Raw genomic sequence first — 14,538 nt, 5'->3', positions numbered from 1 at the left:
TGATATTTCTGCAGAACTAATATAGCCTCCCATCCTCTCTAGTTAACGGTGTTGAGCTTTCTTTATTAAATGAGCTCTTCCTGCTCTCCTCACTCCTCTGAGGCCACCAAATCCCATTGTGCCCATCCCAACTGGCAGTTTCTTGACTGGGGAACTCGGGGGGCTGTTGCCAGTGGTCACCCCTGGGGGGTGGTGGGGGCGCTCAGCCAGCACCTCGGGTTCCCCAGAGCCTCTGTGGAGGCTCACCTTGCCCTCCTCGCCTTGCACGGCGGTGGTTGTGTTGCTTTTCCATATTCCTTTGGCTGTCCAGCCCCACGGGAGCGCCTGGCAGTGAGGCTGCTGCTGTAGTTCCCCTCTGGCCTGTGCCTCCCTGCCTTTACCTTCCCGTGACAACAAATACCGCCCCGTGCACACGCAGTATGGCAAGCCTGGCTCCCGTCAGCTTGAAAAATATGTCACCACTTGATGTCAGCACAGGACTTTGCAGAACCCAGCACAAAAATGTGGATCTGCAGATTACATTTTTTTCATTTAAAACAAGCTGTTTAAGTTTTGCAAACCTGTATCAGTTAAGGAATTCTTGGAGGTACAAAGTAATTATTCAAATTAGGTTAATATTTACAACACAGAGCTTCAGGAGCTGTACTCTCGTCAGGTCTTAGTTTACATGGTCATTTTTTCTTACTCTGTTTTTTTTTTTTTTTTTTTTTTTTTTTTTTTTAATAGTATTCCTTCGCTGAGCAGCTGTGTCCTTGGGAATGGGCCACAGTGTACTCAGTATGTTATGGCACAGACTTTGCTTTTTCTGTATTAATATATCAATGCAACAGGCTTTACATTTTAATGCTTATATTACTATGGAAAATTGTGTGAAGAGAGGGTTTTAAAAGGGCACCCCTTTTCCTCACATCTTTGCTTATGAAGAGCTACTGGGATTTCTTTTTCCATTCTTTTAATTACCACAGTGAGCACATGGAGGTGTGTTTCATTAAGGAGTGCCACCCTTTATTGCCTGTAGCCCCACTTAAGGATTGCCTCCTGCTCCAAGGGTTACTCTTTCCAGCATGAAGCCTGCACACCGTGTCCGATATGAAATCTGCAGTTCCTCGGGAGGGAGGAACTGAGTTAGTCGGTCCTGCTTTAGCAACTGGTTCCCGTGGAAGCCCCCCCGGCTCCCCCCCAGCAGTGCGGCAAACCAGGGAAAGCGGGTTTGCAGACCTGTTGCCCAGGGAAGTGATGATGGGGCGGTGACGGGGACGTGCCAATGCCACCCACCTCGTGCTGTGGGCCCGGCCGGCCGTCATCCCTGCTGGGGGCTGGGGGCAGAGGTCCCGAGAAAGCTCTTGTCACACGCTTTCTGGAAACGCACACCTCAGCTAGCGAAAGGGGACAGCAGTTCTTTTCCAGAAGACATCACCCCCCCCCCTCCGCGCTAAGCAAATAACGCAAGCTGATGGCTGGGCTTGCCGCCGCGTTTCTCCCCGGGGGTGTCCTCCTGCCCAGCGGCACCCAGGCACAGCAGCTAGTTGTGTGTCGTGGACACTGAAGGTGGTTCAAGGTGAAACGGGCTGTGGTGCCTCTGCCCCGTGGCAGGAGGTACAGGCTCAGAGAAGTCATTCCAGCCTCCCCTCGCCCTCTGCAGCCTCTTCTTTTTTTGCATCAGCCCTCAACGGGGAGCTGGGAGCCCTGCGGTAAGGGGGAACCCACAGCTGCTTGCTGCTGCAGAGCTGTGAGGAGGAGGAGGAGGGACAGGGGCGAGGCCCATGAGAAGCAGAACCCTCCAGTGTTGCCTCGTACTGTGCCCCCCCACCCTGGTCCTGTGTGCCCGTTGCCAGACCACAGCTTTGGAAGCATGGGGGCAGAAGAAAATGGAAAAAGCTTTTTCAAATTAAAGAAGGCTCCCTTGCAGAAAACTGTTGAGCAACAACAAAATGGGAGTGGATGGACTAGACTAGACGGTCCCATCTAGACACCAGCTGGTCCAAAACGGGGGACTGTGGGCACGTGTAGTCTTGGTCAAAAGCTAGCAATGACTGACACAAGCTAATCCTATTTACATGTCGGTGTACGCTCTCCTCGTGCGAAGCAGGGTTATCTTCATGCATGGTTATAAGCAGCACAGGTCTTCACATGTACAGAAGCTGCAAAAATGTCAGCCAAACTTTGCCTGACGAGCAGAGAGGAAGCACATACTCTGCAAAGGGCTAATGCTCAGTGTGGTTAAAGTGGGTTATAATTCATCTAAACACCCAGACTGTCATCAGTTCTGTTCACCACCTGCAGGAAAAAAAAAAAAAAAAAAAAGTTTTCCTTGTCAAATCCAAAATGCATTTCTAAAAGCTGGAGGAACTTGCAGCCATTTCAGAGGAGCATTATCACTGTCCTTCTGGTTTGGTTACAGATTGCAGAAAATCCTGGGGGACTGAGCCGGGGAGAGGAATGTGACCCTGGGGAGCTCTGAGTCTCCCCCACAGATGCTGCACCCACAACAAGGACTTGAACGTAGTCACAAGGTTGTGCAAGTCTCCTGACAGCTCGGCAATGAAAACAAAAGCCACCTTGGAACTCCTCTGACATCTGCCCCCTCCCTGGAAGTGTTTAAGGTCAAGTTGGACGGGGCTTTGAGTAACCTGATCCAGTGGAAGATGTGCCTGCCTGTGGCAGAAAGTCCCTTCCAACACAGACCCTTCTATGATTCTACGATGCCTGTAAATGAAAGCTCTGACATTTTCTATTTCTGTTTATACATATACTACTGCAATTGTTAATATTTCACTTATTAAAACACATTATTTCTTTACTTCCACCTTCATGTTTATTAATGTTCTTCATGTTTCTTAACCTTTTTTTCCCCACTTTTATTGTAATATCCTTTTCCCTGCCAAAATTGCAACCAATAAAACTGGGTATGGACCAGCCGAAAGATGGCAGAGCACGTGTACAGACAACACCGTATCACTTAAGCTCCTAGATATAGTTTCAGTGATGGATAAGAGGGTTTAGTAAGGTGGTTTATTTTGCCCTGAGATGAGAAATATCCTGATCCTCTGAGAAAAATGCAGAAAAATCACTTTGGAGTCTGTGCCATCTGGATGAGAATTTTATTATTTTTTCTCCATTTTTTTCTGATAATATCACCCCATTGTCCTAAGCTGGAATTCAGAATAAAAATGGTTAAGGATGGCTCACAGAGAAACCTAAACAGAGCATTTTTCAGGCAGCCTTCTAGAACACTGCTACACTCTGAAGTGGGCAATGAGGAGATACGAAAGTGTTTGGAGTTTACCTGGAATTCAAACTTTTTAACGCTGTTTCATGTTCCTCTCTCTTTCTGCCTGATTCTCTCCCTTGAGGTGGTGGGCAGCAGCCCTGCAGCTATGTCCAGATGTTGTGATTTTTGGTGTTCCTGTGGTCAGCCAGTAACTTCCTCTGCAGCAGATCTGGCAGGAGGGAAGCCCTGACCTGACCTCAGCAGCATCAGTGCAAAGCCAGCACCCGAGAGCTTCCACCCACGGCCCCGACAGGTGTAACTGGCTGGTGGAAGTGGCTTCTGCCATAAACCTGACACCCAAGTCATGGGAGACATGTTCCCTCTGGACTTGTGCAACTGCTACACTGCCGGACTGCTTTTGGAAGTTGTCTTCTGCATTTATGACAGGGGAGAAAATCCATCTATATTGAAAAATGATGGTGTCCTGGGTTGAGTGAGTGGTGGAGTTTTTTGGTGGCAGGGGAGGGGGCTATCGGGGCGGCCCCCTGTGAGAAGCTTCTCGAAGCTCCCCCAGCTCCACGTCAGCTCCACTTCTGTTTGGGAAATTAAGCCAATCGGCTGCGCCTCTGCGATAATGTATTTAAGAAGGGACGTGGTGACGGGCAGTGGGACTTGTGAGGAGGAGTTGCTGCAGCTGCATGAACACCAAGGTCAGTGGAGGAACGGAGGAAGAAAGGAGGGGGGAGGTGTGCCGGAGCAGAGACCCCCCTGTATCCTGTGGGGAGACGGCAGGGCGGCCCCCCCCTGCCACCCATGGAGAGCTACAGTGGAGCAGACACTGATTTACAGCCTGTTGTTCCTGCTCAGCTGATCAAGGTTCTGTGCCTGAAGAAGGCCGGGGTCTCATGGAAAAAAGGCAGCCCCGCTGCTGTAATTCAGCGCTGGGAGGATTGCAGCATGCGGGGGAGTCCCACGCCGGAGCAGCTCGGGAAGGGCTGCAGCTGTGGGAGGGAATCCAGTCAGAGGAAGTTAGTGACCCATGACGGAGCAGTGTGGGGAACGCTGCGGCCCGTGGGAGGAATTAAAGTCAGAGAAAGTTTGTGGAGGACTGTCTCCTGTGAGAGGGGGACCACGATGGAGCAGGGGGTAACAAGTTTTGGACACTCCCTTCACCGAAGATGAAAGAAGTGGCAGCACTGACTGCACCCCCCATTCCCTGCCCCTGCGCCACTGGGGGAGGAGGTAGAGATATCGGGAGCAGAACTGAGCCCGGGAAGAAGGGAGGGGTGGGGGGGAAGGTGTTCTCAAGATGTGGCAATGCTTCTCACTGTCCTACTCTGGTATGTGTTGTTAGTGTCTGTAATAAATGTATGTTCTTTTTTTTTCTTCCCCTAACGAGTCTGCCTTTTGCTCATGATCATAAAAGGGGGATTTTCCCCCATCCCAGTCCTATCTTGGACCCCAAGCCTGGCTCTCTGTCCCTTCTCATTGCCGGAGGGGAAGGGAGAGAGAGGTGCTGCATTGTGGTTGGCTGTCAATCAGGCCTAAACCACGACAGATGGCAAAAAAAGCTTATTCAAGTTTCAAAGTAAATCTTCCAGGATGACTCGAGTTAAAACTCTACCCTCTCTGTAAGGACTCAAATAGCATTTTGGCAGAGCACAGATGACATGATGTGTGCCTCGGTGTGTGTCTTGAGTGAGAATTGCAATTCTCTGTGCAATTCAGCAGCTAGGATAAGTGTCCCTGCAGATGGAATTTGTTCTTATCTGGTAATGTATATCTGAGTAGGTTGATGATGGTATTTCATGCCTGACAACACAAACTGGGAGGGGAGGAAGGAGAAGCTCAGATGACTGGTTCCTCTGAACATACATTGAGCCAAAGACAATGACTGAAGCCCACTGAAGGTCTCCATACCTTTCGTAATCGTTTATGAATAAACTAGGAGTGCTGCATAGACAGGACAAGTGGTAAAGCAGGGTTGGGTAGGAGGAGAGATGGACAGCAACGAGGGAATGGGTCAGCAAGAACAAGCCCTGTGCGGTGGCCTCCCTGTAGTCCCTGGGACACGTCTGAGCATGGCCCACGGTTCCATATATCAGGTTTGGCTCTCTCAATATATAGTTTTGGGCTGAACTACAATCAGAGGTTTCAACGGAGGTCCTATGGGAAGTCAAGCAGGGGTAAATCCTGTGGAGCAGTGATGTCAGAGGGTCACGTCATGCAGCCATCAGGGGCTGAACTTCTTTCTTTGGCTTGAATACCATGACCTGTAATCTGCTGTCACTCCAGGATTGAGTTCATTTCGCAGTTCTGGAGTTCAGGAGATGTGTCAGAGAAAAACAGGGGGAAATTATACAAATGGCACCGACCCCAGCGTGATTTCTCTGAGTTTTTCATAGCAGAACAGGCCAGTGGTCATTGCAGGACAAATTTAACTGCCCTATTTCTTTCAGACTGATCAACACAATCCATATTAAAAATTACTCCAAAATGGTGACTTTCACACTCACAAACTGGAGATTGTGAAGTTGGGGAATGAGAAAAATGTTGCACTCTTTATGCCACAATATAATTTGTAACATCTCTCTTTTCCTTCTCTTCCAAAATATGTACTGACAAAAGTACATCACAGAGTAATTCATTTTTCTGTAGAGACTCAGACATCTTAATATTTAGTTCACCATTTTTATGGACCACTGAGCTGTCTGAAAAGCAAGTCTTTTTTACCTCTGGATTGAAATAAGGCAGACAGAAGATGTCAGGTTCAGCTGATTAGAGAGTCAGGCTTTTCTTAGTCTTGAAAGATTATTTGTTCCTGTAGATTTAAAAACTTCTTAGTTGTGAATAGTTTAAATAGCACTTGATATAAATGATGACATACAACAATATTGAAATTTGTAAGGTGTGCAATGCATTCACTTTATTATAGACAAAATGACAACATCAATAATGCTGTTGAAGAAAGTATCTCAGAACCAAAGCAGGAAAATGTCAAAACACCAGCAAGACTTTCCAATTCAATGAGCTTCATCTAACAACTCATATGATTCAGTGATGTGCCCAGTTATATAGACTTGTGTGAATACATGTTTTTTTTTTTTTTTTCATTTTCTAGCTTTTCCTGTGTACACGCATATAAATCTAGAATATTAGGTAGCTTTTCCACAGGCTTTTAAAATGCTGTCCTACTCTGATACTGTCTTGCTTTGATACTATCCTAGTCTAGTTTTTTTCTATAAAGCATGTACTGTCACAGAAATGTTGAGTTAGTTCCAACTTTCATTGCAATTGGAGGGGGCTTATCAGCACAGACAAAGCCTCCAATAGACAAATTTAAGTTATCACAGCAAGAGCAGAAGGAGTTCCTAAACCATTTGAAGAAATTTCATTATCATCCAAAACCAGCAAACTCTGTTGGACGTCCAAGCACACCTTCCAAAAACTGGGCATTAGCTCATGAAGGAATAGATAGTATCTCTTAAGGGAAGCACAAACTATCAGAATTTTAGCAAGAATATTAAAAAGAACAAAATATTACTTAGGGATCAGATCTGATGGCTAAGATAGTTAGATTGATTAAATGTCAAACTGTTAAGAGTCTCCTGTTAAAACACCTCTTACCCAGGGCAGGAACTTTGACAAGTTGGTGTATACTCCGTATTTCCCTTGCCTTCCACATCCTTCTCCCCAGCTGATGATACCAGTAACAAAATAAGTGCCACTGTATTGGGTTACATGGGGACCTCCTCCATCTCCCTGGCAGACATCTTTTCCATCTTTATCATAACCAGCACAGAACATGTTTTCTGTGACTGGACTATGAAGGGCGAGCTTGCAAGTGTCCCTGTCCACATAAGGGATTTGAAGCACTTTCATTCTTTTGACAGGCCGTGTACGTTCCAATGTGTTCCCAAAGCCACTGACAATTCCAAATGTCTGTTTCATCAGAATGTCGATGGCAAAGTCTTCTTCTGGAAGGCATGCTGGGACAACATCCTCAGAAAATGTGATAGGTTCCTCTAATTTGAGAAGGGCTATGTCGTTATCAAAAGTTTCCTTTACAAATTCAGGATGTACAATTATTTTTTCCACTTTGTGCATTGCTCTACTTGGCTCTTCCTTTTCTTTGTCCACCATCCCTGTGTCAGATTATTAAAGTAGTTGTTAACAAGACAACACCAACAAGTCTAAGCTTTTTAAAATCAGAACTTTGCTATCAGAGTAATGCCCTCAATGAAAGCTTTGCTATAAAGTTTTGGGCTTCATTACAATATTCCCAATGGCACTTATGATATACTACCAAAAGCCTCAACACAGAAGAGAAGGATCTTGTCCCTCTCATTTGTAAAGCAATATAATCAACATAGACTTAAATAGGAAAGAGATATTCGTTGTCTTTTAAAACTTTAAAGTCCTGCATACAAAAATTTACAAGTTTATATATATTTAGTCTTTCTCGATTTGTATAAAGTCTCTTTGGGAATTAAATGGACAGACAATTGTAGTTTAGGCAAACACAATTTTCGCTTTATTGTTGTAGGCTGAGTTCAATTTTTAAGACTCAGAAAACCGTTTTTTCAGTGCCTAGAACTTGTGATAAGCTACTTTTTCATAAATGACAGTAATAAATAATAAATTTGAGGTTTCAAGTATGGATCAGTCTCAGAATAGTATATACATGCTGTCAAAGCAGTTATTGCTAACCTCCGAGTGAGGCATCTGGAATTCTTCAAGGTTTGGCCTACACAGGAAATTGCATAAAGGTGTGATGTTAGACCAATTTAACTACATTAGCTCAACCTGACTTGCCTGCATACCTTCCCAGTTTATACTTGGCTTCTGTCATATACAAAGCTACACTAGGCCAAGCCAAGCTTAAAGTAACTGTCCATTCAGCAAAGTTGAACATGTATTTCACTGTTTGTCAAGAAACAAGATGAGGCAGGGAGAGATAACAAGAGGGTAAGAAAAACTCTGTCAGAGTTCAGTGTCTTGCATATGGAGACTAGAACATAGGACAGTTTCTTATTTTTGTAGTAAAGGACAAAATGAAAAGCACTTACCAACAAGAACCCATAACCCTTCGAACTGTTTAATGCAATGAGCTCCAGAAAGTATAAAATACTCATTCAAAATTGTCCCCCCACAAAACCATTCATCGTACTCATCTGTTAGTAGAACAGCCTGCAAAGAGAGAGAAAAAAGCTGAAGCACAGAAACATATGTACAGAGAAATCCTGAACAGTTAGCTGAGACTCAAGCAGTTTTCTTAAAGCAGACATCTTCATATGTATTTTCTGTCAAAGCCATCCTTCATTCAGAGGTGGTGAGCGTTACACTGAGGTGTAGCCGCCACAGCAGGAAATTCGTCAAGACAGACTTTTTTCCTGGCTCAAACCAGAGTTTGTGCCTTCAGCTATTTTACCAACAGTATTTGCTTGTTATTTTTAAACCAAAATTTAGCTAAGATTGTAATTATTGTAATAGCAATGTTCCTAGTTAGGTTTTTTGTTTCACTTTAGTCCTGGCCACAGCAGGAACTCAGGCTATTCTGTTACCGCCGCGCCACAACCCAAATAACGGGGTGGCTGGCAGGGAAGGGACCCCGGGGCTCACCCAGCTCTACATCCCCGATCTGCAACCCGACTTCTCTCCTAGCCTCCCCCCCCTCAGCATTTTCTTGATTCTGAAACAGAGGCACAACATCATTCATGGTAGGAGACCCGTGCAGAATCACAGTCCTCAGGGGAGTGGAATGACCACCCAAGATGTTGACACCAGGGAAGACTCTCTCTAACCAAGCCAGGTCCTCTTGGCAATCAGGGATGAGCACGATGAAGAGTAAATGGCTGCTGGTCCTGGTGAGTGGGGTCAGGTGTTAAACATTTCAGGACAAGGGCACCTTACCTGCCACGGGGTCACTCTGGGTAAACCGCCAGCCTCCCCGGTGACCTCCGGATGGCCGCTCGGGGCCTTGGCGGTTTCCTCAGTTTCAGGATTAGCCTCTGGACTTGCTGTAGTTCCTGTCACTTTCTCCTGTCCAACTTCATGATTTCTCTGAAGCTTACCACAGGGGAACTTGACTGAAAAGGCAAAATCAAAACGCTAATGCTTGATGTCTGGATGGTACTGTGACTTTGAGGCACGCATTGCATGCTGAAATCAAGGTGTTCCTGTCCGTAACACTGAGCAAACAGTTGTGAAGGCTCAGCTGCTGTCCCCAGTCTTTACTTCAGCTCAGAGCTACCTTTCTTGCTGATTTAAACCAATATATAGGATGTGGGGGATCACGGTCTTCTGTCTCTGGAGGGGATGGTGCCTGTGCTGTCCCTGAGGCACCAAGCCAAGTGACATGCAAGGGATAGTAACCTCCAGCAGAGCAGAAGGACAGACAGTTGCTCTTGACAACACTTCTGTCACCATGAAGTGCCAGTCAACAGAGCTTGTCTGACCTAGCCCTTGGTATAACGGACAGTTTCATGGTCAGAAAAGTAAATCCAGCTTCGAGTGTACCTCGTGGTGTTCTTCATTGCAAGAAATTATTCAAACCTGCTGGAACATGGGTTTTGCAGTCAAAAGCAGCCTTTAGAGTTACAGATAGGTACCTACAGTGGAGGAAAACGATTCGCAGGGAAACAGGTCACTTTCATGGATCAGCTCTTCATTAAAATGGGAGAAAACTTGCTTACCACAAGGAAAACTCCTTGACAGGAGCCTTTTGCAATCAAATTAGACGTGCAGGTGTCCTTATCAGGGTTGGCTCTGCTAGATTTTTCAAGACATTAAAAAAAACTTTGCAAATGCAAAAAGACCAGGATGCTTGAAAAAATAAAACCATTTTCCACTTCTAAAACTTGCCCATTTTGAGCAAGTGAACAAACGGGTTCAGCATTTTCAAAGTTTTTAAAAGTTAAACGTCTTCCATTATTTTTGTATACCTGCTGCTATTATTTTCTTTGTAATTGGGAAATAGAGCAAAATATTCTATGTTAGGAATTAAAAGCTCATGACAGCAATTTGGTATTAAATTACAAAGGGCATGATAACAAATATCATCAGTCAGAAGAATAGACTAAGATTAATAATTGTTTATGTTCACTTTGAATGCAGGCAAAACTGAAGGATTTAAACTCAATGTCAGTAGTTATTCATGTGTTTAGGTTACTACATGTTAACTGCAGAAAACCTGCTTTTAGAAGAAAATAGAAAGGTAGGTTGTATTCCTTTTAGAGGGAACGTGATATTTGAGGGGAAACAACTGAGATATAACCGCAATCACATTATGTCACTGCCACTAAAATTATAATGAGTCCTTGCGAACTGTACGCTGTAAAGGGAGACGTTTCCTGGGTTCCTACTCATCTGGATCTGTAGGTGTTCAGCACACCCCATAGGCCTTGAAAATAGACACCAGTTTTCACCAATGATAAATCTAATCCATTTCTTTCCAATAAAATCTCCCGAAGGCCCTTTTCAGTCTGTGAGAGAAGAGGAATATGAGCCCCGTTGTAATCATCTGTTTCTCATATGGCTTCATACCTGCTGGGACATGGGTTTCGCAGTCTGCTCCGAGGATGCACTCACTGGCACAGAACACTTCTGTGAGCTATTTTTGCTCCTGCACATCGCTCACAGTTGCACAATTCGATGTTACTTAAATTATGAACTTTAGCTAAGATTTTATTAAATTTGTTGGCAACAACTCAAGCAAGCCATGTGCAAAGGCGTGAACAGTTAACATTATTTATTCCTTATGCTACAACGGCACTGCAATACACCAATGCTTCCTAAACGTGTTGTAGACTTGATGTGTGTCCCATAAAATGAACTTTAAGTGTGTCTTCATACCTATAGGAACGCAGGTTTTGTTGTCATTGACCAGGGCATAGCCAGCAGCACAGGAACATACGACTCCTTCGTCTTCAATTTTGCAGAATTGCTCACAGTTCCCATTGTTGACCTTGCATGCATTTGGTATGACTGCAAAGGAGACAAACGTATAGGCAGGTTACAAATTCATGGTGATTTCATAAAAGCACAAGCAGCTCATAAAACCTCGCTTGCAAACGTTAGCCAACCACCCCACCATTTTGGGAAATGCTGTGCAAGTCCTTGTGATAATGACAGTTGTAACTCTCATTATTTGAAGAATGGTAAGCTCTGAACATTTGGCAGACCACTATTATTTTACATCTTAAGCTGTGTTTCGCAGCTGTAACTGGCAGCTCTTTAAAGGCAAAGCAAGGGATAATCCATACTTGCCAGAACAGCCATCGTACTAAGGCAAAGATGAACTTGGCTGTGGATAAAAGGCTAAAATTGCCAACAACTAAAGTATCAGCAATGAATGAAGTATTAGACTCTTGGTAGACCCACGCAATATTCCTCTTCCCCTTGTACATGGCTCAGACTACTCACCTCAGCTCAGTCCCTGGTATTGCAGGATCACAGGCAGAATGGGAGAGCTTTGCTGGCACTAACAGAGCAAGGAGAGGTAAACCAGTCCTAACAGATGCTGTCTAACCTGTTCCTACAGGTTCACAATGAGATTCCACAGCTCACCCACACAGCTTAACCTGCCCCTTAACTATCCTTATAATGTCTAAAAAGTGTTTCCTAGTATCTGCGTGTCCCTCGGAGTGATGGGATCCCATTACTTCTTGCCTTAGCTGTTCGTGCTTGTGAAAACGGAGACGACTGCTTGTTTTTATTACATATTTTACAAATTTCTTTGGTTGCGTGCTATGGAACTGAAGGTGAAATTTTGTTTTCGTGTTTACCAAATTGCCTCCTAGTTATGTTGGACCACTGATCCTGTTTCAAAAGATTGTCTTAAACTCTCATCTCATGATAGTCCCTCCAGTCTGGAATGAGCTACAAATGCTGTGAGTAAACACTCTCTTCCATCTTGCACATCACTGTGGAAAATGCCAAGTATCAGAGGTCCTCAGGCTCACCTGGATGGAGCCCTGCACTTCGTATAATCTTTCAACCAATTAGCACAGTTTCTCAACCAGATGTGCACCAAACTGACAGGAGTTTCCTCCAGATGAGTGTTTCTCTTTCTGTTACAATAAAAGCGTTATATAAAATGATGTTAGAAGCCTCCGTTAATGAAGAGACCTAACATTTACCTCATCTTTTGCACCCACCCAGCCTGTAATTCTGTCCTTGGAGGAGATCGATGTGATTTGTTCCCGACTAGTGCAACTCAGCATTTCCTTTCCTCCTTATTGGACACAAGTAATCTGGTATCTTAAGGAATAAAGATTTTCTTCTTCTCTGGGAACAGATTAACTTTCTTCTTGGTCTCTCTTCCAATATCCATATATTTAGATCAGCTCTTGATTTTCACATCATGTTTATCTTACTGTATTAACTCCTTAGCTTCTCTAAATTTTTTTGCCAGGTTGCTTGCAATTCTTTTATACAGAGATGGGGTTTTCTGTACTTCCTTCTGGAGGTCAGGTCATGAAGGAGCTCAAGATTTTAATTAATCCTCCTGTTCTTTCTTGACCTTGGGATAGTTTGGACATGTGCCTTAAACACTTAGGGTTTTTGTGGGTTTTTTTCAAGAAGTAGACTTATCTTTCTTTTAAAAGATACTTTAATTTTATTCTCTTGGGTTTTTTATTTACTTCCTTTATGAGCTCTGTCATTTTACAGTTACTTTTATTAAAGTCTTCTTCTGACTTTGTATTGTCAGCCACTTCTAGTCTGCTGATTAAAATCTAACATAGACAAGGGCACTTGAAATTGCTTTCTATGTGTTTGTATGAGAAAATTTTTCTTGGAACATCCTGAAGACTCTCAGGGCACCCTGTGTCCCACTAAGTGCCTTTCCCACCTCACCTCTGGGATGTCAAAATCTCCTTCTAACTCCCAGCTCTTGTAATGTGGATGACTCAGGTGTTTGGTCAGTTGTCTCCAGCCAGCCCTCTGTAATCACCAGATGACTTTTACAGCAAAATTAAACAACAAGGCATGCATCATGTCTGCAGTATGATTCACACACTCTGGAGAGAAGCATCTCGGGGTACAACCTCAAAGACAGATGGGTCGTTTCCTCAAGTGGACATGTGATGTTTGTCTTGAGACTTAGACAAGCACAGTGGGTGATGGTGTAGGGTTCTTGTTCCCCTCCACACTTTTAAACCTTATGAGGTTCATTTTGTCACCCAATATCTTATGAACAGATAGTAAGGCTTATTTAATTATCACATCTCTTGAGGGCATGAAGAATAGCACACTGTGCTGTCAGTTTGAAAGCCCTGCATATTGACATATTAATCCCGTATTTTAGACTGACACAATTGTTTCAGTCCAAAATGGTATTCCCCTAGTGACTCAGCCCTGGATATTATTGCACTGCAGCACACAAGTGGGAGCAAAGCAGGTGAGAAAGCAAAGCTACTAAGTTTTCACTCATGTCACCCTGGTCCACAAAACACAAATAATGGCAAATAATTACCTGTGTGGTTTAGGCAAAGCAGCACAAAGCCAAGTTAAAGCAAAGGCTGTACCTGTCTGAACCATCTGAAGGAGAAGGAGGACAACAGGAAGAAGCCACATTGTCCTGCAGCGACCTGCCACTGCCATCCTCTGAGCTCGCTGTGCGTCTCCCACCAGTTTCTCTGCAGGGCTCTGGGGCAGCTGCTAAATGAGAAACACTACAGTACAAAGGTCATTAACTCACGAGAAAACAAACCCCCTAAGAGCAATGCCTGGGCTCAGTGTCAGCACGAGACAACATTAAACCAGAAAAAAGCCACTGTGCTGCAGCAATCCCACGCTGATAGTTTGCAGGTGCCTCGTGTCGGCAAAGCCCCTCTCTCCCGTGTGGGCAGCGTGGAGCTGGGTTTGCCACCAAGGCTGTGACTCTTGTGTATCTCAGATTCCTCAGGAAGAGGGGAGACCATAAACCAGGGCAGGTTCAGCCTCAGTAGAAGAACATGTGGTCGCATGGTTAAGCTTGGTTACGCTACCCAAACTCTAGATACCAGGCTGCCACTTGGTGCTTTCCTCTCCAGGACCGTGATCTATGGCTATTCCCTTTCTCACTGTTCACTCTGGGTGGCTCTACATTTTCAGGAACTATGAAGCAAGCCTGAGCACTAGAGGGTAGCTTAGAGTATCACCTTCCACTGTCCTTGGTAAATGTTAGCTCTTGCCTAAACCAGCAGTGTTTGCCTGCAGTGAGTGAGGAGTCCTGGTATTTTAAAATGTTTACTCAGCAGCTGTGTGCTGCACCTGTTTCCCTGGATTTTACAATCTGTTCAAATTCTGCTATGTGAAATTACCCCCAAATAATTAGTGTACAT

At 44.5% G+C, this 14,538-nt stretch overlaps 1 protein-coding gene across 1 annotated transcript; it reads right to left on the bottom strand.

Moving 5' to 3' along the window:
- Positions 1–6,191: 6,191 nt before the first annotated feature.
- Positions 6,192–13,803, bottom strand: LOC104359426 (coagulation factor X). The gene is made up of 5 exons (XM_032997119.2): positions 13,741–13,803; positions 11,066–11,197; positions 9,125–9,300; positions 8,281–8,401; positions 6,192–7,356 (listed from the first exon to the last, which is right to left on the bottom strand). Exons 1-5 carry the CDS (start codon positions 13,787–13,789, stop codon positions 6,809–6,811), a joined length of 1,026 nt encoding a protein of 341 aa, XP_032853010.1. The 5' UTR covers positions 13,790–13,803; the 3' UTR covers positions 6,192–6,808.
- Positions 13,804–14,538: the final 735 nt, after the last annotated feature.

This window comes from Tyto alba, unplaced genomic scaffold, assembly GCF_018691265.1.
Source record: "Tyto alba isolate M040663 unplaced genomic scaffold, T.alba_DEE_v4.0 Super-Scaffold_45, whole genome shotgun sequence".
Taxonomy (NCBI): domain Eukaryota; kingdom Metazoa; phylum Chordata; class Aves; order Strigiformes; family Tytonidae; genus Tyto; species Tyto alba.
Note: the sequence above shows the minus strand (reverse complement) of the source record. Positions and strands in the feature narration are given on the sequence as shown.